Consider the following 23,322-nt stretch of genomic DNA (forward strand, 5'->3'; position numbering starts at 1 on the left):
CTATAATAATCACTGTCGTTATTGTACTGTGAAAAGTCTATTTTGTCTGAATGCTTGATTACTGCTATCCAGAAATGAACATGCTTACAGTTCCTTTTGACTGTGTTCCATCACTCTGTGCATTAATAATAATATGAAAAAAATAAAGAAGTAGCAGAAACATCAAATTGATATAAATAATAAAAACATAACAACTTAACATTAAATTAAGTGATTTTTTTATGCTTTTCTGTTACAGGAGTTAGATTTGTGTAGTCCTCTTAATTTAAAGCACAATAAATGTATGAATTTAGACGTCGACAACAATATAATCCATCCATATCTGCCTTCGTTCTCTTGTTCTCTGGTTCCTGTTTATTGCCACAGCAACGAGTAAACGCTTGGGTGACGTCTTTATGCTGCGACGCGTGATTGCCACGTCACCTTTGAGAGACTCGTGTGTTTGTTTTGTTGGAGGTGCTAGTCTGATGTTGACTTGTCTTTGACGTTTTCGTAGCATTTAAGCAAACGCCGCTCACTGACAACATGCTGACGACGGAGGACTTCACTCGCTTCCCGCTCCTAATGTGGGGAAAAGTGTTGTCTAAGGTAAAGAAAGCTGTTGTTTTTATGGATGACAGTTGCGCGGAAGCTCTGCACTGGAGCGGAGGAGCTGCTGCTTTACTGGAGGCAGGAGCGAGAAATATGAAGCAGTTCTCAAGCTTCGAAGCCTGTGGCGTGAATGAGCCCAAAGCTGTGTTCGTTGTGAGCACTTTGCTAAAGGGGAGAACAGTCGACATCATCAAGGACATCATTTCCCTCAGTCACTTCCAGTATTGTGTCGTCTTCACCACAGTTGCTCACTCTGTCCACCTGCTCGCCAATAGTGTCACAGCAGAAATGGACGGAAAGCCCGTGTTTGAGCAGTTTGAAGAAAAGCTCTGCGAGTGGATGGGGAACATGAACTACACGGCGGAAGTCATGCACGTCCCCGTGGTTTTCACCCAAGTGTCACAACAGTTACTTGTCACACCCACATTTGCTCACCTGTTTCCCCTTCTGCCCACTGACCTGGAGGCGATAAATGCAAAACGACCAGAGAAGAAGAGATTTGGAAGCCTGACAGATGTAGACATGCACTCTCTCCCTCTCGAACTGCAGCTTGAAATCAAATCCTTGACCTCAGCTTTGAATGCAATGTTTGAAGCCACAGGTACCAGGGAGGAGAGCTTTGCTGTAGGGCCCATGAGTCGAATCTTAGCAGGTGAACTGTCCAGCCACCCTCAGGCTAAAAACAGAAGAAAAACAGCCACTAATAAAGCATCGATCATCTTTGTGGACCGGACAATGGATCTTACAGGTAAAGTCTTCTCACATCATTCTGCATTATGCTGAAAACTTTTATAATTACACATTACAATCAAAACTCTGTCTGGGCTTTAAATCACAGACTGCACAAAAGTTGTTTATATTTATGTAGGCACAGAACCTGAATGAAGTGAGTGACGGGGAAAAGAAAAATGGATTAGCACATAAGAAGCCTTACTACATGTTTGGTTTATGTAGTGAGCGTTCCCTTCAAAACAAAAACAACTCCATAAAGCAGTTATATAAAGTTAATTATAAGCCTCCTAAAACTCAAATTGTTTTTATTTCAATGTAATTAAACACAATTACATGTGTATTATGTTCAGTGCAATGAACACAATATTTTCCATACTCGTCTTGCAGAAGATATACAAGTTCTTCCTCTTCCAATAATAATGTATGTCAGGCTGTTTACTGAGAGGTGTAATGCTGCCCTTCACAGCTCTAACTTCTTTATCACAGTTCTTCTCGTTCTCATTTTTTTCCTTGTGCAAAATAAATAAAGATTAAAAAAGGGGTGTGTTTGCTGATATCTAATAATACATTTGAATCAATCATGTCATGCATCCCTACAACTGAGGTCTGTATTTACTACTTTCAACACAGTTTATATGGTCTTTGAAATTCCCCTTCTTATCAGGAGCTGTTGGACACCATGGTGACAACCTGGCAGAGAAGATTCTGACTGTGCTCAAACCCTTACCTGGTCATGTGACAGATGTACAGGTGGACATGCTGGAGCTCACCAGTCTACAGCGCACCACTCACTCCCAGAACACCCTAGCTCCCGGCTGCCTTGCACAAAACCAGTGAGTGAATCTAATCCAACTACAGTTTCAGCATATTCAGTCACAGCAATAGCCACCATTATGATTTGAAATATGCACACACTGTAGCTAGATTGATGTATGTTATACATGTGCTATATGATTCAAAATGTTATTAAATTTATTGTCATCACAGCATGAAAAATTAAGTTTATGATCAGTGATTTTAATGTCAACTGCAACATTTGTCTCTCTTACAACCCGACTGATAATTACAATCATGACTACACATTTTAAGTCTCATCCGCTAGCTTATTAAAACTACTGCAGTCTCTGCTACAGATAAGTATATTGTAAGAAAGTCTGTCTTGCAAAAGCGGTTTGTATGTGTAGTAGACATTTTAGTGGGATAATGTGTGCAGCAGTTCCTTATTACCAAATAAGCAGATGGTTAAAGTCAAAAGGAAAAAAACAATTATCAAGAAGGTCCTAGGTTTAAATGTACCACCTTGTTTGTGTTATCACTGCATGTTCTCCCAAAAACTTCCTAGAAGATTGCCTGGCAGACAAGTTTAATAACTAGAGAATTCCCTTTAGGTGTGCAAGTCAGTTTATACTGTAGTAGGGAAGGGTATTTCAACAAAAATGCTAATCTGCAGTTGCTGGGTATGATCCAACGATTATTCGTAGTCAATTTGCCATGCATTATGAATCTGGTAAAAGAGCTGTGTCTGCAGCGCTGAAATGCTGCTGAATCACTGCACGTCCTGGTGTTTTAATGCAAATGTCACTTGGACCTGTCTGAGCCGTCACAGAGGAAATCCTAAGCAAAGCTACACTGTGTGACGAGGAGGATAAGGAGATAGTAAATGTTGTTACTAAATGTTTTTTTTTGTTTGTTTGTTTTTTTAAATACTTGTGGTCACGTTAACAAATTAGTGAATATATTTATGCCCAGTCCTATTGTTGTTTGTATGAGTTATGGTTAAAGCTATGCATAATGATGATAATTCTGGAATATTTATCCAATCCACATGGGGTTGATTATTTTTCATTGATTAGCAATGAGACCAAATATGACTCCAGTCTTGTTACATCCAAATCATTTCTTGTATTTACAATATTTCTCTTTAAAACATGTACTTTTATCTTTTTTCCCCACACAAGTCAATTTATGTTCAGGCCCATAATAAAACAGAACTTTTTAACCGATCACAACATAATATAATTTTTTTACTTTTGCCATACAGCCAAATAAATTCATGAGCAAGGACACACCAGCAGTAGGTGCCAGTGGTTGGGTAAAGCGCGCCTCTAGTCCTGTCTGTGCAGATGCAAGATGCACATGTTAAGCGCCTGTGGTGGGGCTGCTGTACAAGGCAGGGATTAGTTCTTCATCATATGTTTCATTGCTGCTCTGCTGCTACATGTGGTTGCAGGAGGAAGAGACTTTGACTGAGAAGTAGAGTTTTGTGGCTGGAGCTGTCATGCTGCATGTCTGACCACTGTGAGTGTAATTATCAGGCCTATACTGTACATGCAGTGAATGCAGAAGGGATGTGGAAGGTTTGTTTCTAATAAATCCAGGCTTAACTCTTTCTAGTCGGTGTGCGATTGCAGATGTGGGCACAGCAGGTGGTAGATTATACTGGCCTTGGGATACAGGGCTCAAGTATGGGGAACATCAACCAAATCTACTGTATATCTCAGCATAGGTGAATATCTTGGTTTGTCTCTTCATGGAGTATTTCAGCAGCCATGTTTGCAATCTCTGATCCAGAGCTTTTCACCAAATACAACATATAAACCACGTCAGCTAAAAAACATCAAGAATTTGACCGCTTTAGATATTGCACATAGGTTCTATCAGCAGCTAGGATACAAACACATAGATGGAGAAGTATAACAAATAATGCAGTGGGTGCTGCTTTTGTATGGAGTACATGTCTAATCAGGGCCAGCGGGATCAGTAGGAGTGTTATTGCCTGTGCTATCTCTGAGCAGATGGCCAAGCTGAGCCTTATCACAGATGTTTTGGAGATTGAAGTGCTGCTGAGGCACAGCAAGAAAGGAACCAAGGGTTCCCACTTCATTTAAATGCCTTCAGATGAGTTTATGTCAGTCACACCAATGTGTCCGAGACAGCGCTCTGTAAGTGCATATTGTAAGAGGTGTACTTTTCGAATGCATAAATCTCTCATTTATTCTACCAACTATACTGAAGCACATGTTTCCAAAAAGGACCGTTTTTCCTGCATGATGTGAACTGTACAAAACATCAGGCTCCATGTGGTTTGACTGTTCATGTAATAACTCCCCTCCTACTAAATGTTTATACACCTATGATTTGTTGAGCTATTTTTAGCGCAAACCCACACTGTGTTTTCATAGGTCTCGTTCTGTAGAGCAGCTCAAGCCTTTAAATATTACCTACAGACCTAATTTGGCCCTTTTGTATGATATTTCCTTAAGTAATTCCAGGATATTTTTATAGATTACTGTGTTACTTAAACATTCTGTGGGTGGTTGTTGATTCTAGCTCTCCCGGCAAGACCTCACACTTACTTTGCAATTACTGTCGTATTGTCTTTCATAACCTGGTGTGAATTTTCCTTATCCTACAACCTGAATGTGACTCTGTGGTTTTGGAAATTGTTCCAGACAGAAAGAATTTCTCCACACACACACACACACACACTTTGTCTTGTAGCATCTTTTTTACAATCAGCCAGAATGCACAGTACCTATATGTAGGATGTTGAGTGAAAGTGGCAGCGGCAGTGTTGTTTTGTGTGCCTATGTGTTTGTGGTCAGGTTCTTTCCCGCTCAGACTGGGTAATTTGCTGTGCTTGGCTGCACAGCCCTTTTGATCCCGAGTAGAACTTGTGGACCCCATTGGCAGATGCCATGAAGTTTCCCTCAGTCTCAGACTGACACCACCCTCCTGCCCCACCATCGTCTGGCTGCCTTGGATCGTGATCCTGTGGCCTGGAGTGTATGCATGTGGGCAGAACTGAGTACGGGTGGCCAAGGTGCCCTGGGTCTGCCTCAGGAGCTGCCGAGCTTGAGCCAGGCAGAGTAACTCACCGCACCCTGCCATGAGAAAACACTGCAAGGCTGCCATCTCCTCAGATCTGGCCAGCTGATCCTGCATATGTACCACCAGGGAGGGACAACGCCTATTTCGGTCCCAACTGGGAAACATGAGCCTGAATAAAAAGCAATGCACACTTGAATTTGAGTTCAGGCCTTAAAGCAACAAAGAAAGGCAGAGATAGCATAGTGTGGAAAGGAGAAAGAAAATGACAGACAGCTGTAAACCACTAACCCTGGGAATGAAAACTGTCTGTGGTGGTTCTTGATAGGGTAGAGATTGTTTTGCAGCTTTATGCTTGGTGAGAAGAAGAAGCATAAACAGTTGAATGAATACAGTATTTAAATGATTTATTGGCTAAAACAAAATTCAGCATTGCTATTGTTGTACTCGCGCTTCTGCGTCGTGTTAAGTGAATGACAAGTGTTTCCTTTGACGTCTCCACCGCATACGTGTGAGTCCAGTGAAACAGTATAGTATGATCTTCCATACAGGTCGATCTGTAATTCAGGAGTGGAGGGTTTGTTTGAACAGGGGCACACAGGATATTAGTTCTAGTCAAACACTGTGTTTCTGACATAATATGCTGCTAAAAATACATTCTTACTATAACTGAGGGTCATATTTCCCTATCACTACAGTTGAAGCTGCAGCTGATGATACATCAGTATGTGTTTCTGTCTGTCTTAGGCTTTGAGGACAAATTTCACAGTAAAGAAAACAAAAAGAAGAAAGATTGTGTCCCTAGTTGAGGGAAAAGGTTGGGTCAGGATAAGTGTGTGTGTGTGTGTGTGTGTGTAAATAAATTGTGGTTGTCATGCTTTTTCATTTTAAGAACAAAGCCCCGTCTTGCCTTTACTGAAGAATCAATGTGTTTTTTTTTATTGCAGTACAGAGTGAAGATACGAATGCCACAAAATGTTTCCAGTTAAGTGCGACTATTTCAGCCCAAACTTTCATCTTATAATTTGTCACAGTAATTTCTATCAGCCTCCCCTAAAAGGTCAGTGGAAGCTTAAGTTGTTTGCAAAGGGGTGGTTGTTATTATCAGTTAGTTTCTCAAAGAAAGTGCAGGACAGCCGGGGATTTAGCCACAAATGTTTTAGATTTCCCTTGAGTCCCCTGGTCCATCTCTGATATTCTCTCCCTTTCTTTCTCAGCCTAATTCTTTTTTCTCCTCAAACTTATCTCTTGAAGCCTCAAGTACATCAATCATTCAGACTATACACTCGCGCCTGTACTCCATGTCCCACTGGGACATTTGACCAGAATGCTGTCTTCTGATCTGATTTTTTACAACATGACTAGACAGACTTGCTCCCGAGTTTGTCAGTAGTTATATGCACTGATGAAACACCCCTAATGACTGCACTTTACACCTCAAAGCCGGACTCCTTTAAAAGAACCCCTGCTTGGAATTCATTTGAAATTGCAGATATTCCAGAAGGATGCATGGAGACATCACTAAATAAAGTTGGCCCAGGAAAGTTCCTGTTATATCTGTGTTGTGCGTTTGATTTCTCCCCTCTGCTCTTCACTTCCTGCAGAACTCCTCTCCCATTTTTTTCTCCATAAATCCATTGGGTCATTTGTCCCTCCTGCCAGGACATAACAGACACTCAAGGCCAGGTCTGGTTTTAGTCCACTCTTCTCCTTCCCTCTCCTGTCATGTCCTGTGCAAGATTGGGATGTTTACAGGAAACCAACTGTGTTTTTCCCCCCATTAAACACACTCCATAAATTAAGTTGCAGAGGAATGGGGCCGACCTAAAGTTGTCTTTATCTGTTGCATGTACTGTATGCCTGTTGGAAAAAGGCTCATGTGAATCATCTCCACTGGGAAGTAAATTACAGGCTGGATTTTCAATTAGCTGAATGTGACGCTTTGACACTCACAAACGTCCACTGGAGAGTTGTGTCGTTTGAGGATGTTCTACAGATGCTGACAAACCCCCAAGAAGTGGTGTCAAATAATAATGAGCTCTGATCTGTAGTAATTGTCTATAAGTATTTGGATATGTAAAGATGACAGCAACCAGATAAGATGGGTGTCGACTTGGTTTCAGATTGAAGACATAAATAAAATATAGATGTGAGATAAAAAGCCAAAGCCAATTAAACGTTGGAATTTTTAATGCACTAAACACTTAAATCATGTCCTGACTATTCTATTGTAGATCATGCTCTAAATATTTAATACAAAAAGAAATGTGAAGCTGTAAAAGTTAAGGGTACAATAATAAGATTGTTAAAAGTGTCTGTAAAGTGTGAATTTGGATGATACCGGCTAACCAGTGTTCCACTCTCTACTCTTTATTTTTGAAATTTCTTCATACAGTATAATAATACCCAGTTGCCACACCAGTGTTTTGCTCCTTCAGGAAAATTTATATTGAAGTTTTACAATATTAAGAATATACTATGATCTATGATCCACCATCTCATGGTAATGAATCCTTTGTGTTTAGCCTCAGTGCAGTTTCATATTTCATATTATTTGCTTTGAGTTCAAAGATTTCATATATCACTTTAAAAAATCTAAACGGCAACATACATCCTCTGTGTCATCTTAAAGTTTTATTGTAGCTACTTTCCTTCAGCAGACATATTCCCCAGGACAGCTGTTGACAGCGTGTTAAGTGGATTATATAGACAAACTGGGACACTTTCTGGATAGAGATGCTGTTGCTGCTGCTCTTGTTACAAAATTACAATACAATTCATCCCAAAACTTATATATATATATATATATATATATATATACACATATATATATATATACACATATATATATACACATATATATATATACATATATATATATATATATATATATATATACATATATATATATATATATCAAAATCTGTGCATAGGTAGACACAGGCAGAGGTAACTAAAAAGTGAGTTAAAAGATGTGAGCCCTTAAAGTCTTTTTCCACTCTTCTTGGGGGCTTCAACAGTCATACATATTTATCATGACTCCGATGTGAATCATGTCATGAATGGTGACTTTTGCAGTGGGAGTTGGGCTAAAAAAATAAATACTAAAATGTGTGTGTACGCGTGAAGGGAGTGAGGAAGGGGCCACAAAATACAGAGTAAATGTTCAAACTCCTGAGTCACAACAGTCTGTTTCATTCTTGTATGCTGCATCATACACTTCCAGGAACACTGCCCCCCTCCTCAAACCTTCATCCATTAATGACCCGGCCAGAGTTATTTCATTACTTAATCGGGCACATATGTGTGCATTCTTTCATGTAGTACTTTAAGTACATCTTTATGTGTAAGTCACATTATTTGATGCTGAGCTGTCTTTTAATGGTACAACACTCATTACATATCTTGTAAAGTTTAATTTGTCTACAAATGGCGGAAATGTCCAAACATCAGGCTGTCCAAGCGTGACAGAGAGGACGCTGACTTTGGTGCAACAGTGCCCCCTTCAGGCTGCAGTTGAGAAGCCTTTCCAACAGAGCGCCACACTGCACTTAACACTTGCAGATGGCTAAGTACATGTACCCCACAATCCTGGCCCCTCCCCCTGTCATAGCAGGAAAGTTACTCAGCAAGGTTCCTGACTGGTTATGGACCCTGTCTCACACCCTGCCAGTATAAACCTCAGCCCTCACCCCCCCAACCCCCACTTTTGTCTGACCAAATGGCCCGGGAAAGCATCAGGGGAATGGGCCGTCAGGGAGGCTGTGTGGGCAAAGAGCCAAATGAGATCCATATTTCATCTGCACTCTGCTGTGGGCCTCCGTCTTCCAAGAACACACACGGATGCCCAGGGTCGTGTGCAAACATAGTTATAAGTATATACACATCCTCAGTCACAAACACACGCACATGGCTGCTCTAATATGAGCTGATCAGCGCACGCCATTGGTATTTCAGCCATGACAACAATGTGGGGACTTTATAATTTTGCATAATTACCGAACCATTTCAAGTGCATGGGAGGTGATGTTATGAAGGATTTTCCAAAACTGACACCCATGTTTCAGCTCTTGAGCAATAGCTGCAGCACATGTTCATGTCCTAATCACAGTTAAAATAAACAGACAGATTGTCAAGTAACAGATTTATTTTCTTGTTTCTTCAAAAAAAAAATTAAAAAAAGAAAGAAAAAGGACTGTACCATTCTTTACATTAGACTCTTGTGTAGTGGTGTTTGTCGGTCTTTGTGTCTGGTTCTAGTGCAAAGATGGCGGGCGTCCCAGTGTGAGCCCCTCTCCTCCCCATCTAGCCCCAGACCAAGGTCTGGAACTGATTACATCTGATATTAAACACATGGCAGCAGTTAGAAAGCAGAAAAGGCGAGAGAAGAAAAAAGTTTAAACGAAAGAAAGAAAAACAAAGTGGATTTGTCAACGATCTCTTTCTTACCCTCCCTCTGTCCCTAACCCTTTTTCTCTCTTTGTGTCCTTCTCTTTTTAGTTTCTGGTCACTCCTGTGTGTGTGATTTAATATCATGCCCACTGGTCAGTGCAACTGTCAAAACCAGAGACACACATCTTGCCTGCTGATGCCCTTTTTATCCAAACCAATAAAGTGTCAATGTCTTCAACAGGACCAACATTTCAAGATTAGACCAAAAGGGACATAAATGTAATCCAATCATAGTTTGAATTCACACATTTTATAACAAAAAACCTCTGTTACATTAATGAGGGTGAAGAAAGGTCCTCAATGACACTTGATTCTATCATGAAAAGACTTGGAGGACTTGGCAATATTCTCACACACATGCCTTGTCTTCAGTCACCCTTTAGAGATGGGGATCACAAGTGTTTCATAACGTAGTGGATAATGAGACAAGGGACTGCGATGGTATCAGGAGGAGCCCTGGTCTGCAGACTGTCTTTACGTGTCACTGATGTAAGGACAGCTTTGAGCAGCCCAGAGGAATGTTGGCAGTGGCACACAAACGTTTAAGGTGGATTGAGAACATTCCTAATTTTCCCTCCACTAATTTCAGCTTTTTCCTGTTAGGGGTCCCATAGGGGAGTCGCCACTCCCTGGCCAGCACGCTCTCAATCACTGAGATGAGCGCTCGATCACGTCCGTGTTGTCCTTTTGTGTTAATTACATTTAGAGGCCTACATGCCTGAAGCAAAGACCAAGAATAGCAGTATTTATTTTGCTTGGCAGAGCTGAAAAATAAATCACAGAAGTTTTACTGATCATTTTTGCAGTTTTCCCTCATACTGACCATTTTTATTGTTCTACCTATCAGGTCACTAGTGGCACAGTCACTGTGGGAAGCCATGCTGACCAGTAAACATAAAGAGGGGGTGATGGAGGTCCGACGGCAGTTGGTGGAAGCTGCCAGTAAGGAGAAGCTGCCAATCAAGATGAGCATGGGTGAGATGCAGAAAAGTGCACATATGACTTCTCGAACAAGCTTCAAGTATTCACAACAAGTGAAAGTATCATGAGTGTTGTTTTTGGAGAGAAGTGTGTGAGATTGCTGAAGTGTTTTCGAGGATACCCATAGCGCCTCCTACTGAGATCCACAGGCTCTGCTGTGTATTTGCCCATGTGGCCACAGAGGAAATCTGAACCACATGTTGGCTCTTTGACACACTCCCATACACACGCACATATACACATGCTCCTCGTGCACACATGCTGCTTATGAAAACTTTTGTTGTCTGTTAATGAGGCAGGGGGCTGCAGCGAGGGATAAAGATATGTGTAGGCACGCAAAAATAAAGTCATTACATGCACGAGTATACAGTGCCCTCATGCACGCACCTCTGTGATACCCAATGACTCAGTAATGAAGTAATGAACGTATTACACTTGCATAAGTGCGCACACACTCATACACGCACGCACACACACGGCTAATGTGCAGGTTAGCGTCTGCCAGAAAGGCGATGTTATAAGGGAGGGGCCTTTTGGTCCCATAGCTCCTATAATCTAAAAGAGGTAAAGAAGGTCTTGCTTCTCTTAACAAGCAGGTTGTAATATGTTGGTGGTCACATACACACACCACACACTCTACCAAGCAGCTGTCTGAAATCTGGATGACATGGGACAAAATGCACAACCAGAGGTCACAGACACAGAGAAAAATGAAGAGACAGTCAAAGTGAAAAAGTATATACAAGGTGTTGCATTAAAGCTGCTCCCCACCTGAGGACTGACAGTCTGCTGAGAGAGAGAAAAAGAGAAAGGTGTGTGTGTGTGTGTGTGTTCTCACACTGAACCATTATACCCCCACTGGCAGTGGCCCAGACTCCACAAAGTCTTCTGAGTTTTCAATGCACCCCCCGCACACTCCCATCCTACCCACCAGTACCACCAGCCGAGTTGTCAATGCATCACGCCCTGCTCATTTGAAACTGAGCTAAACCCAGCAACACAAAACGCTTAGTAATAATAAGGCTTGCCTGATTTTGGTGCCCCTTCAGGGCACTCTTAGAGAGTAATATTTTCCACAGCGCACTCTCTCTGTGGTAAGTTTATTCAGATCGGAGGCCGTTGCATTTTCACATACACACTGATCCAACTTGGCTCCTTTTCATCTCAACAGGATAAAATCATCCAGGGAGAGACAGAAAAATAATCATTTTCTCAGAGCCTGAGAGTGACCTGTTAGGTTTCTATTAGCACAATGATGAAATCCCCTTTGCTGTGTGTGCATATACTGTATGAGTGTGTGTACTTATGTGAGAGAGTGTGCGATTACTAGTGTGACTTGACTTGACTTGACTTGACTTGAATGTGTTTGTCCATAAATATGCATTTATCTGTCCCAACTGTGCATGTGCATATTATGTACGTATACATATGTGTGTATCACAACGTTATATACGATATATGTATGTATATATATATATATATATATATATATATATATATATATATATATATACTTTTTTCCTGTGGTTTTCTTTAAACAGCAGTGAGACTCAAGCATAATTTTATTATTTCACAGTGACATTTAGAACAATAAAGTCATTTTACGATATGTTAAATTATGCATGCATACACGTGTATGTTGTGTATGTGAAAATGATGTTTTTGCAATTTATCGTCTACTTGATTTGTAATCTTTTTCCGTCAACATAAAAGAGTTTAAATGTGTCATTGATGGCACATTTTATCACATTTTTTATCTGAAACATTTAGTCATAGCCATCAGTCAGTAAAATATTATGAAATGTTTTGGTAGGAAATTTCATACTCTAAATTTGCTATACAAATCATATGAAGTATGAATAAACAAACAGCTCTCTGATTACTTCAGACATCATGTGGGATCCTCAAAGGATTTGCTGTTGTTTCATTATGAATTGTATCATTGTATCGTTAGAATATAGAATGGTAAAGTTGTTTTGTTCCAGACTGAAATACCAGGACAGCTATTAGACAGATTACCATAAATATGGTAGAAACATCCTTGTTTCACAGAGGATGTATCCTTGTGACTTTGGTGAGCCCATGACTTTTCCTCCAGCTTCACCATGAGATTTGCATTTGGGGATTTGACTAAAAGGTCTCAAGGACTTTTGGATATGTTACCATGAAATATGGCAACATGTTGTCCTTAGGGTGAAGTTAAATAAGTTTTGCTGAACTTCTGACTCTTCATTAAATGTCGTCATTATCAAGTTTCCAGCCTGTACTCTGCCTAAAATGCCATCATGAATATGTTAACTATTGTACATGTTTTGTTGTGAACATGTTAGCATGGTGGCATTGTCATTTACGTGTTGTACAAAACTGTATGTAGGACATTACTGACTGCATGGCTGTAGACACAGATGTAAACATTTAAATAGCATGAAAACAAGAACAGTTGTGATCATCAAAACTTCGTGTAGTGAGTGACTGAAGACAAAATCCTCAATAGTATAGTCATTGCAGGTCTTTTACATAACTTCAGAGGACCTGCAGGTAAAAATATTTCGACATGATCTAGAGTTTCTCCCAGCTCCACAGTTTACTCTTGAAAGAGGCCCCAACATGCGTCCACAAATAAAAAGTTCCAGGAGTTTCCTCCTTGGACTGCATAAATAAGTCTGTCAGCCTTCCTGTGTCCCCCATCCATGTAGATTTACTTATGAGGTTGTCCAGCTGCTGAGCCAGGCCACCACTCAGCTCTACTCTACTGACGGCAGACATCACTTAGCCTCTGAGTAACCCTGTGCACCTAGAATGCAAGACATCTTCCAGTAACAAGACTAAATCATTTTTGGCCCCTGCACTTTCTTGCATTGTTCAACACTTTGATCACGACCATACCCTCAATTGCCACTTATGCACATCAGGCTGAAATGGGCAGAAGGCTCTCACTGTTAATACGTATTATCACTGGTCTTGGCAGTAAACACACTCAGAAAAGCATTAACATGGCCGAATAGTTCATGTTTCTTCACCATTTCAGATGGCAAGAGAAGACAGACTCAAACTGTAGTTAGTACTAATGTATTCTTAGTAGTAGACAGTATACCTGGAACATTAAAATCAACCATTTTTGAGTCAAGTCACAATAAATTGACATGTAGAAATATATAGTTGAAGTGCAGGTTCCCATTACATGTGTTCTCATATTTATTAGAGTTTGAGAGTTACAGCCTTTCAGTCCTGCTTTTTTCCTCCAGTTTGAAACCAGAGCTCAGTCGACAGATCTTCTGTCTGAGATTCATTTTGCATCTGGCACCAAGATGCTTGAGGAATCACAGAGCGTTTTTGAGAGAAGTTTTGTGACATAGATAAGAGCTAAGGCTTGACCAGGGCTGTTTGATTGTGTAATGGAAAACAGGTTTTGTGTGGCTTTCTTGTCCTAAATGTTCCCCCTTTTTATCCTTGCTTTTTCTCGCTCACTGTTGTCCAGCCTGGCTGAACTATAAGGTCTGATTATAGTTGGCCTCTGCTCCACCATTCTCATTGCCTTTTCTCGGGCAAACTTATGCTTGGCCCTTGCTTTGGACGTATTTCCTTGTTCTGTGCTAAATTATGGTTGGCAAATCAAGCTCGGTGAACCATGGTTATACTGCCTGGAGCTTTTATGGCTGGATATGTTCGCAATAAAGCTGAAGCTTTTTCTTAAAAATACATTCATTTTAGTAAGAAACCTGATTCCCCTTTGTAGAAATCTTTCTTCTGTTTTGTCCAAAAATTCCACAAGACACACTGATTCTTTCAGTTCACTTTGGAAAGTATTTTTCCCAACAGGCGGGACTCGCAGGAATCAGTGTTGCTGTCAGGTTTACTTATCAGCGGCTGTGAGTGCTGTTACGAGTTTCCTTGGATGATTCCCTCGCAAAATATTTCACATATGTAGATTTTGTCAACCACTTAACAAAGTGTGTTGTTTTAACGTTTGAAGTGTCTCGCTTTCCTATTAATACTCTGAAGCTCTGCCTCATTTTTGTATCCTGCCCGTCTGTTTCTCTTGTAGTCATATGTTTGGCCTCACTAAAGAAAACACTGGCCATGTAGTCCAACAGGAAATACTCCCACATCTGGTGCTGGTTCAGAACATCAACATGAAGAAGTAGTCTTTATGAGGAGTTAATGTGCCCCCTCTCTATCCTAACCCCTGACACAGCCCCATGTACCCCCAGGCTGCCATGCACACACCCCCCAGGTCTTATGCTCTTGACTCTGCTTTTCCTGTGTCTCTGTGAATGTTCATGGAAGGGGCGGGGCCAGGTGGCGGGTTTCCTAATCGGTGGGAGTGGACCAGTATCTTTCTAATGCATCTATAAGTAATAAGTGTTTCTGATTTCCGCTCAGTCTTCATCACACTTCAGACTCTCATGAACAGTTATCCATGTTGCTGCATCTCTGTCACATGTTGTAGCCCTATAATAACACACACAAATGTATACATTTCACTGTTGACGGTAACTCTCCTCCTGATTGGGTCAACAGCACATGCATCGCATACACTGTCAACCTGTGGAGTTTTTGCCTGTTATGAAATAAACTATTTCTTTATTGGAATAAATTAATTTGCTGTAATGCTTGGAAAAGGTTGTTCATCATCCCCATCAGGAGAAATAATATGCATTGGGCCTGTGTGTGTGTGTGCAAAGTTGTAGCTAATGTATTATGTGCTTTGACTGATACTGATTAATGACTATTTGTTGAATTTCAAAATATCCAAAGTGTCTTATTCTCTCCTCATAGGCCGTGTGACTCCTGAGCAGCTGTGCTCCTACATGCAGTTGTTCCGGAGCAGTTGGGGGGCAATAGAGAGTCACTGTGGGGTGCTCCAGCTGGGACTGGCCACAGCCCAGACACTCCGCCATCCCAGCCTGCCCCACTGGGATTGCTGCCTGGCCTTTGAGCGGCTCCTGCTGCAGGTCTGTACACATTTCATGCAAACCTATTATCCATATAAAAAAATGTATACGTCTCCACGACTTGAAAGTGATGACTATTTTTGAACTAGAAAATAATATTTCACATGCATGCACATACCTATTCTACTTTTAAAATACATATAAAATGCTTGTTCTAAGGCTGGAGAAGCAAGTATTTTTCATTTTAAAGCAATTATACACTTATAAAAACATACTGAATCTCTGCTAATCAACCTTCCTAAATGTTGCACAGTGGACCTTGAAGGTATGAAGTTCAAATATTGAGAAGAAAGCACTGCTTCTTCAAACTATATCTCAAACAGTGACACACTGACAACCGTCAACCAGGTAAACAGTACAGTTACTGGCAACTTTCAGGTAACTTGAGTATTATTTCACATCTTTTCCTTCGGTAAATATTTTATTGCCAATGCTCTGCAGGTAATTGAGCTCTTGCGGTGGACTAAATGGTCGTCAGAATGTTGTGTTAAACTGACACAGACAGGAAAAAATGCAGATTCCTCTCCTTCAAAAACAAGGTCAGTTGTGTTTGTAAGGAAAACATTCAGATCCAGTAAACACTGCAGAACATGCCAAATTTCCATCCTGATATTTGGAGTAAGAAGGGGTCTAGGTTACGGGGGTAGATAGGCGGATGTACACGTGTGTTTGACTTTTGGGAGGTTAAAGACAGGACTGCTGGGAGAGTCAGAGAAGATAATCAAGAAGATTATTCAAGAAGATTATTTTGTGTTCTAAAAACCATACCACCACATTACCAAGCTATGAGCTATGCTATTCTCTATGAGCTAGCAAAAACACATTTTCTCTTGTCTCTTTCCTTTTGTTTTCATTAAGTATTTTCATACTCCCGAAGCTGTAAAGCAAGCAGTAGGACAGCAGAGTATTTAGGAGCTTATTAAGCTAAAACACAGAGAAACGAAACAAGCTTGCAGCAGTGCCCCGTGCTTAATTGGAATTTGAAAACAACTCCATAAACCTTGGACCTCAGCTGGGGCCATTGCTGGTTTATTAAATAAAGGAAGAAGACTTTGGGGCTTAAAGTTTCAGTGTGTCATTTCTTCATGACTAAACCTACATTCACTCTGCCTTGATTGTACACTATACTATATCTGGATAAATCAATGTAGAACTTGTTTTTTTTTAGTTTTAGTCTCAGAACGACATGGTGTTAAGCTTTTATCATCTTGCAAGGCGCTGCTGCACGGATCTCCACAGACAGCACAAAGTCAATAGGAGCAGCCACAGAGGTGTTTATGGTTGGCCCATGACTTTGGTCAATATGCTCCGGACAGCAAGGTGGCATACAAAGAAAGTAGTCTGGATAAACAGGAAGTCAACAAGAAAACATCTGCTGGTGTATATAGTGGTTAAAAACAAATTCTGCAGACTTACCTGAGGTGTGGGGTAACTCTGAGGGGGTAATGAGACTAGCAGTGTTCTAGTGACAGAAGTTACACACTGAGGCTTTAAAATACATTAAAGCAGTAAAAGTGGTAGACAAAAGAAGTCTCAGTGTTTTATGCAGCTTACATGCCTCCCTGTGTTGCTCTGTTAATTACGCCATAACAACTCCTCTCCACAACCATGTGATTGTCTCCCTTGCCTTAGAGCTGCTTATAAAGACAAATGTGCTTGTCCAGTTTTCCTTTGAAAGCCTCCACTGCATGTGCAGTGCATGCAGAGATTTAAGAATTCAGATGTGGGGACATTGTGCCGCAAAACTGTTTTGAACATGCTAGCAGTTATGCCGTAGATTCTGGTGTGAGCAGCCTCACACTGGATGCTCACACTGGATGTATAGTTGCAAGTGTAGGATCGCATATATTACACTTGGCCTGGATTCAAAGTGGCATTATTCAAGAATCAAATCTCATAATCAGGCCTTGAGCGCAATGTGAGAGCTGGTGTTTACAGTCATAACAGTCCTGAGTTTTATTGAGGTATCATAGGAAATGAGTTGTCTGTCCTCTGTACCCCCCTGTGTTTATTTAATCTCAATGTGAGGTTTGTTTTGGGTTTATTTTTTTTGCTTAAGGACAACATGGACAGAGAGAAGTTAATTACATTACAAAATGGTGGGGTAAAATTCCTTTCAGCTTTGCCTGGTGGTCAAGGCTGTGTTTGCTCTGCCTGAGTGTGTGAGGGCTGCTGTGGGTATGACTGGCCAGAGCTGGACACTCCATCATTGGGTTCACATTGGGCAGAGGCTCTACTGAGGCAAAGGGCCATTTAGTTCAGGGGCCGGCCTAGTCTGTGACATTTCCAGTGCTTTGTCTGTATAAAATAGTGCCTATTAGCATTGTGACCTACAACAACTTTTCACTGAGCTGTAATGTAGTGTCTTACTCATGAGGTAATGCTTTATTATGCTGCAACCCTTGAAAACTGTCAGTAAATGTGCTGTGCTTTTGCAGAATTGTAACCCTTGGCATTCAGGCGATATACCTGGGAGGTTAGTAAGGGATCAGAGCACAGATGTGGTAAATGCAGATTGACATATTAATTTGATTATGATATAAGTGTGTATAGTGGGAAACTGCAGTTAGATTTATTGCTACTTCAGTATACTACTTGCACTTGTCTGAAATGGCTACATATCTTCTTGGCTGGCGCTACCACCCTGACTGGCATGTAATAGGGTCTTGGTCTGAAAGGGACAGATTGAGTAGTTTGGTCCAGCTCCAGCCCGCAGTTACAGAGTGTTTGTGCTAGACATGGTCAGTGTGGCCGAGGCAATACTCAACAGACTCTCTCTTTCACCACTTCCCAGAACATCACAGGCACACTGCACTACCCTCTCATCAATGGCCCAGCCAGAGTCTCTACCTCACCAAAGCAAGCATGTGCACTACTACTAAACATCCCTGACGGGACAAGTCGCAGCTTCATTTTTACAAATGAGACTGATGTAAAAAAAAAAAAGACCAGTATTCTCTTTTTCATGTCACATCACTAAATAGGGAAGTGATGACAGCCGTGCAGTAGAGAGGAGCTAACCTCTCTCACCCCGGCATGTTGCTTTTCTCCACTGGGATTACCAGGGCATGCCTCTGCAAACATTCTAGCTTCAAGTTATTACTGGTCACAGCACAACTCAGACAAGAAATTGCACTATAGTCTGTTCGTCACTGCCTCCTATATGGGTCTCACTGATCACGTTTCTTTAAGCCTGAATAACTCTACACTACTGTATATTAGTAGAATTCTCTGTATAGTTTATAAGTTAAAATACAGCATACTGTATACTATACGTGTGTATACACATACGTATAGTATACAGCATATATATCTGGGTTGGCTTCATATCTATACATATATATGTATGTATAGATATGTGTGTATATATATATATATATATATGTATATGTATGGGTTTATCAGACCTTTATTTAGTGTTTGGTTTGTTGACCCCTTGGATAATGACTCATGACCTTTCACCTCTGTCCTTCACCCCCCTCCTTGACATAAACTGACCTGTAAAGGTTCAAACATGCTGATCTGTAGTATGTCAGGATCTTGATGATAAAACCCATGTCATGGCGACAGAGAGGGAAATGTTGATATTCATCCCATGTAGCCTCATCTTATCTGAGCTGCATGCCACAGACAGACAGGGGGCTTTAAGCCTGTAATTGGTCTTTCCCCAGGGTATTTGGTCTGTCCCCACTTCCCATACATTCCCCCTTATTCTTCATCTCTACTGTGTCCCTGTTGCTCCCACAGGGGGGGATTGTGCTGTGTTTTGCCAATTGTAACAAAGGGGTGTGAATGACTCTGGGGCACTGCCCTTAGATGTCCAGCACTGACCTCCTACACTTCCCCACTGTTTAACAGCCTCACATCTGGACTGACCTGGACTGACTGTCTCCTCATCCATCCGCTTTCTGAGCCCCACTCTCTCTCATGCTGCCACTGTGATTCCTCTCTGTAGTCTCCTTAAGCCTGGGGCGACACAGATACACTCATAGAATGAACTGGTTCAGGATCAACTTCTGTCTATCTCTTGACAAAGCAGCCTCTCAGTCTCGCTCTCATCTTTTATCTGTATTGTACTTCCTTTTTAAATATGCCACGTTTGACTATATCGCTGTTTAGCATTCTCTGTTCAACATATGCCTTGTTATAATGTACTGTATATGTGCATTCTGTACAACATAAACTCAACATGAATTCCATGTCTTTGTACTTGGAAGCATAACAAGCCTTCTAAAACTAAAGGAATATGCAAAGTTAGAAAACAGATGGGTTTATCAGAGAAGCGAGTTATTTACCTATCTTTTCCTTCCTGTGTTTAGTTGAAGAAGGATTACAGTGGGAGGGAAGAGCAGTGATGGAGTTCACTCCCAGGACGACACAGGAATAGAACCCCCCCCCCCATCCTTTCTCTGTGTCTGAGATGGCTGTGTTTATATTGTTCTACGCAGCTGAGGCCTAATGTACTATCTGTTTAATAGGCAGAGAGAGGCTTGTTTATTGAGAGGGACCTTTTTAACAGAGGTGATGGGTTAGTGGGCCAGAGGGCAACGCCAACTCATTTTACTTCCTGTTATCATTACCTCTCTTCTCTCAGACAGATAGGCACTTGACTCGCTCTGTTTTCTGCAGTACTTTACCTTAATCACCTCACCCTCCTGTCGGCAATGATTGTTCTCGACCTGTTTCCTTTGCAAAACCAAGGAATACAAGAAGGCTCTATCAAATTGACTCATATTAACATATTGACTTCACTTCTGAGCTCAATAGTAATTTGCATGTGCTGCATTTCAAATGTTCTATTAAGCATTTTTCTACTACCTCTATGTCTCAGTCCACTGAGCTGAGACTTTAATGGAATTGCTTTGGTGTTAATAGCTGTGGAGTTATATAGCTGCAGCTCTTTGAATCCTAAGGCCAAATGAGTAGGGTATGTATATAAATGTGTGATACACAAAGTGTTTTCTGTTTTATTTAATGCCTTTTTTATTTTGTTATGTCAAAGTTGCATTTGTCACATATGTGCATCTGCAGATTTTTTTTTTCTTCTGGTCTCTATTGTTTTCTGTGGCTGTTTAACTGCGGAGTTATAACCCCTCACATCAAGAGATGTTTTCATGTGGCCTGGAGATTTTTTTTCTGATGAATGTGTGCTTTTGAGGGTTTTGCGGGATATAAAGTGAATGTTTTTCTCAGCTCCAGCCAAATGTCTTTCTCACACTTTCTCAGGCTAAAGTTGCAGAATGCATTGGCTGATCTATCTTGGAGATCATCCACACTGCTCTGTCCACTTGAGCACACGTTTGGCACATCAGATGTCTGTTGTAATGAGCTGCATTGTCATCCTGCCACATTTGTTGAGGTGATCAGGGGGGCTATGGAGCTTCCATTGACACTGGTGAGTCAGGTCAGTGTGGTCTGCTGACTTGGCCTTGTGGCGTCAGACTTCATTTGAGCATACTCCAGTAAGACACCACAGACTGGGGAAAATCCCACAATGCCCAGCATTCACTTTTGGGACTGTTAACAAGGAAAGACCGTAGAAAAAGCTGACCATTTGGAAAGATGGCGGGGGTTTGCAAGAGACGCAACAATGACCCAGTGTCCCTACACAGATTTGGCCAACAAACTACTTCATACCTTAATATTCCTCTGACTGGCACATGAGTTTGACATGTCACTGCTCACTGTATATTTTCCATTTTTCCAAGATGGTGTCCTTCTGAAACCATGGCCAGATGTTCTTGCTAATGAGTGTGTCCAATCATGTGTGCATGCATTCATGCATGTGCATCCTGTCATTCTAGTCACAGTGTCTCAACTTTCTGTTGTCACAAACAGGCCCTCTGTTCCCCCGTAGAAAAGCTCCACTTCACTATAGATTAACTATCAGGTCATTTGTTACTACCTGCTGAACACAGGCCAGAGAAGGTCACTGCCCACAGGACATGAGGCTTTGTGTCTATGTGTCTGATCTTAAATAGAGAAGGACATATTCCTTGGCCTTTAAGTATCCAATTGAATAATGACGGTCCCTTTAGAGCAAGATTAAATACTTTTCATCATCATCTAACAATTAAGTGATGACAACTGCTCAAGCAAGCAGTAATGTGAGAGCAAATCTGCTCTGTTGTAGATTTAGTATGTTTATTATGAGTATTGATGAGCTTATATGATATTCAGTATCGGTCTGATACTAGTCAAAATCACTGGATAGGATATCAGGGAAAAGAAGACAAAATCTGTTACAATCCGAATCCCAGTTTCACAAAAATGTTGATATCAGTATTAGTATATATACTCAGGTTGGTGATATCGCTGTCAGTATCGGACAAGGAAAAGCGCTATCGAGCCATCCCTTTTCTTGCTGGCCTTTACAATTAGGGACCGAGTAGACTGGTAGTGCCCCCTACAGCCAAGGATAAGAATGGATTTATTCTGTAGAGATGAATGGGATTAGGTGGGGGGGGAAGTAGGAGTGACCCCCTTAGGTCGTGAACATGAAGCAAAGGTAAGACAAGGACTTCTCTTTGCTGTAATTGTACCCATCTGAAATCCCCAGTCTGCAGCTCCTTCTCCACCCCCTGTTCACTCATGCCCACCCTTCAGACCACCTCGTTGCCTGAGGGATTCAACCAGTCATCCATAGGGAACAAGACTGACCAATCACTATGGCAACTAAGCAGCGAGGGGTCAAACTGGGTCAATCTGAGACAGACGTTTGCCACCCTTGCTCTGTCATTAATTACCCATACTTCCCTGGGGCACTGCTCCATGTGCAACTGCATAGCTCAACAACCCGGATCCAGACGAATAGATTGTATGATCAGGTGAAACACACCAACTGTCGCATATGTGTATCTGTGACAGGGTCAGTGTTGTCTCTATTGCCAGATAAGTGAGTGTGCCACCTCTGAAACTGGTGTGTCAAATGGATATGTCATGTTTGCAATAATAACTCAAAGCTGTCCTCTGACCTGTATGGTGTTGTAAAGACCTTTGACTCTAAAAGGGCAGCTTCATTTGATTAAATCAAAGGTTCATGGCAGAGCAGCCGTTACCATCTCGGTTTTAGATGTGTGCAACCAGAGCACCCACCGTTTTTATCAATGTTTCTATGTTGTGACAGCATTCGTCGTATCTGGTTTTGAGCTCAGCTTTCAATTTGAGTTTGGATTTGCATTTGTTTGGAGCAACATGGATGAAAGAAAATAGTTACAGCTTTCCTTCTCCTTTGTGTTTGGCAGGGTTTTTAACTTTTGTTGTTCTTGGAATCATCTTGTATGGGCTACAAATGAAAATCATCTGTGGTGTTTTTTGGGGGGTGGAGTTGGATTACCCTGCCCCTATATGACTTGACTGACACCAGGCTGTAAAGAATATGGAAAGAGAGATTGACCCCCACCACTACTCCATTATTCCTGCATCCTCTCTGCTTGGGTCTGGAGGTATTTAGATATAATTCTCCCTCTAGCTCTATAATTTTAGTTTGCTCTCAATCCTTTTCCACATAACTTTTCCCTATCTAAGTGTTAAATGAGTTACCTCATTATATCTGTATTGTTTTTATTTGGTACTGAAGGGTGTATCTGGTACAGCAGCGTGAAGGGGTACGACCCACATGCAGAAACATGGGAGAGGCTGAAACCGGAGCAGCTGATGTGAATATGTACACATTGATTAAATAATTTGTAAATGGATTCGTTACAATGCCTCAGAACAGTTGCCAAAATACTGGATTGGTTTAGTGCAGTTATGACAAATAGCGATCCATTGCCCACATGTT

At 41.2% G+C, this 23,322-nt stretch overlaps 1 protein-coding gene across 1 annotated transcript in view; it reads left to right on the forward strand.

Annotated features, from left to right (window-relative positions):
• Positions 1 to 424: 424 nt before the first annotated feature.
• Positions 425 to 23,322, forward strand: part of scfd2 (sec1 family domain containing 2) — an 80,286-nt gene continuing 57,388 nt past the window's right edge. The window contains exons 1-4 of the mRNA XM_058639382.1: positions 425 to 1,339; positions 1,988 to 2,156; positions 10,451 to 10,578; positions 15,364 to 15,539. Of these exons, the coding sequence (XP_058495365.1) occupies positions 526 to 1,339; positions 1,988 to 2,156; positions 10,451 to 10,578; positions 15,364 to 15,539 (1,287 nt within the window). The 5' untranslated portion in view covers positions 425 to 525. The remainder of the gene's footprint in view (positions 1,340 to 1,987; positions 2,157 to 10,450; positions 10,579 to 15,363; positions 15,540 to 23,322) is intronic.

The sequence above is a fragment of the Solea solea genome, chromosome 9 (assembly GCF_958295425.1).
Source record: "Solea solea chromosome 9, fSolSol10.1, whole genome shotgun sequence".
In the NCBI taxonomy this organism is placed as follows: Eukaryota; Metazoa; Chordata; class Actinopteri; order Pleuronectiformes; family Soleidae; genus Solea; species Solea solea.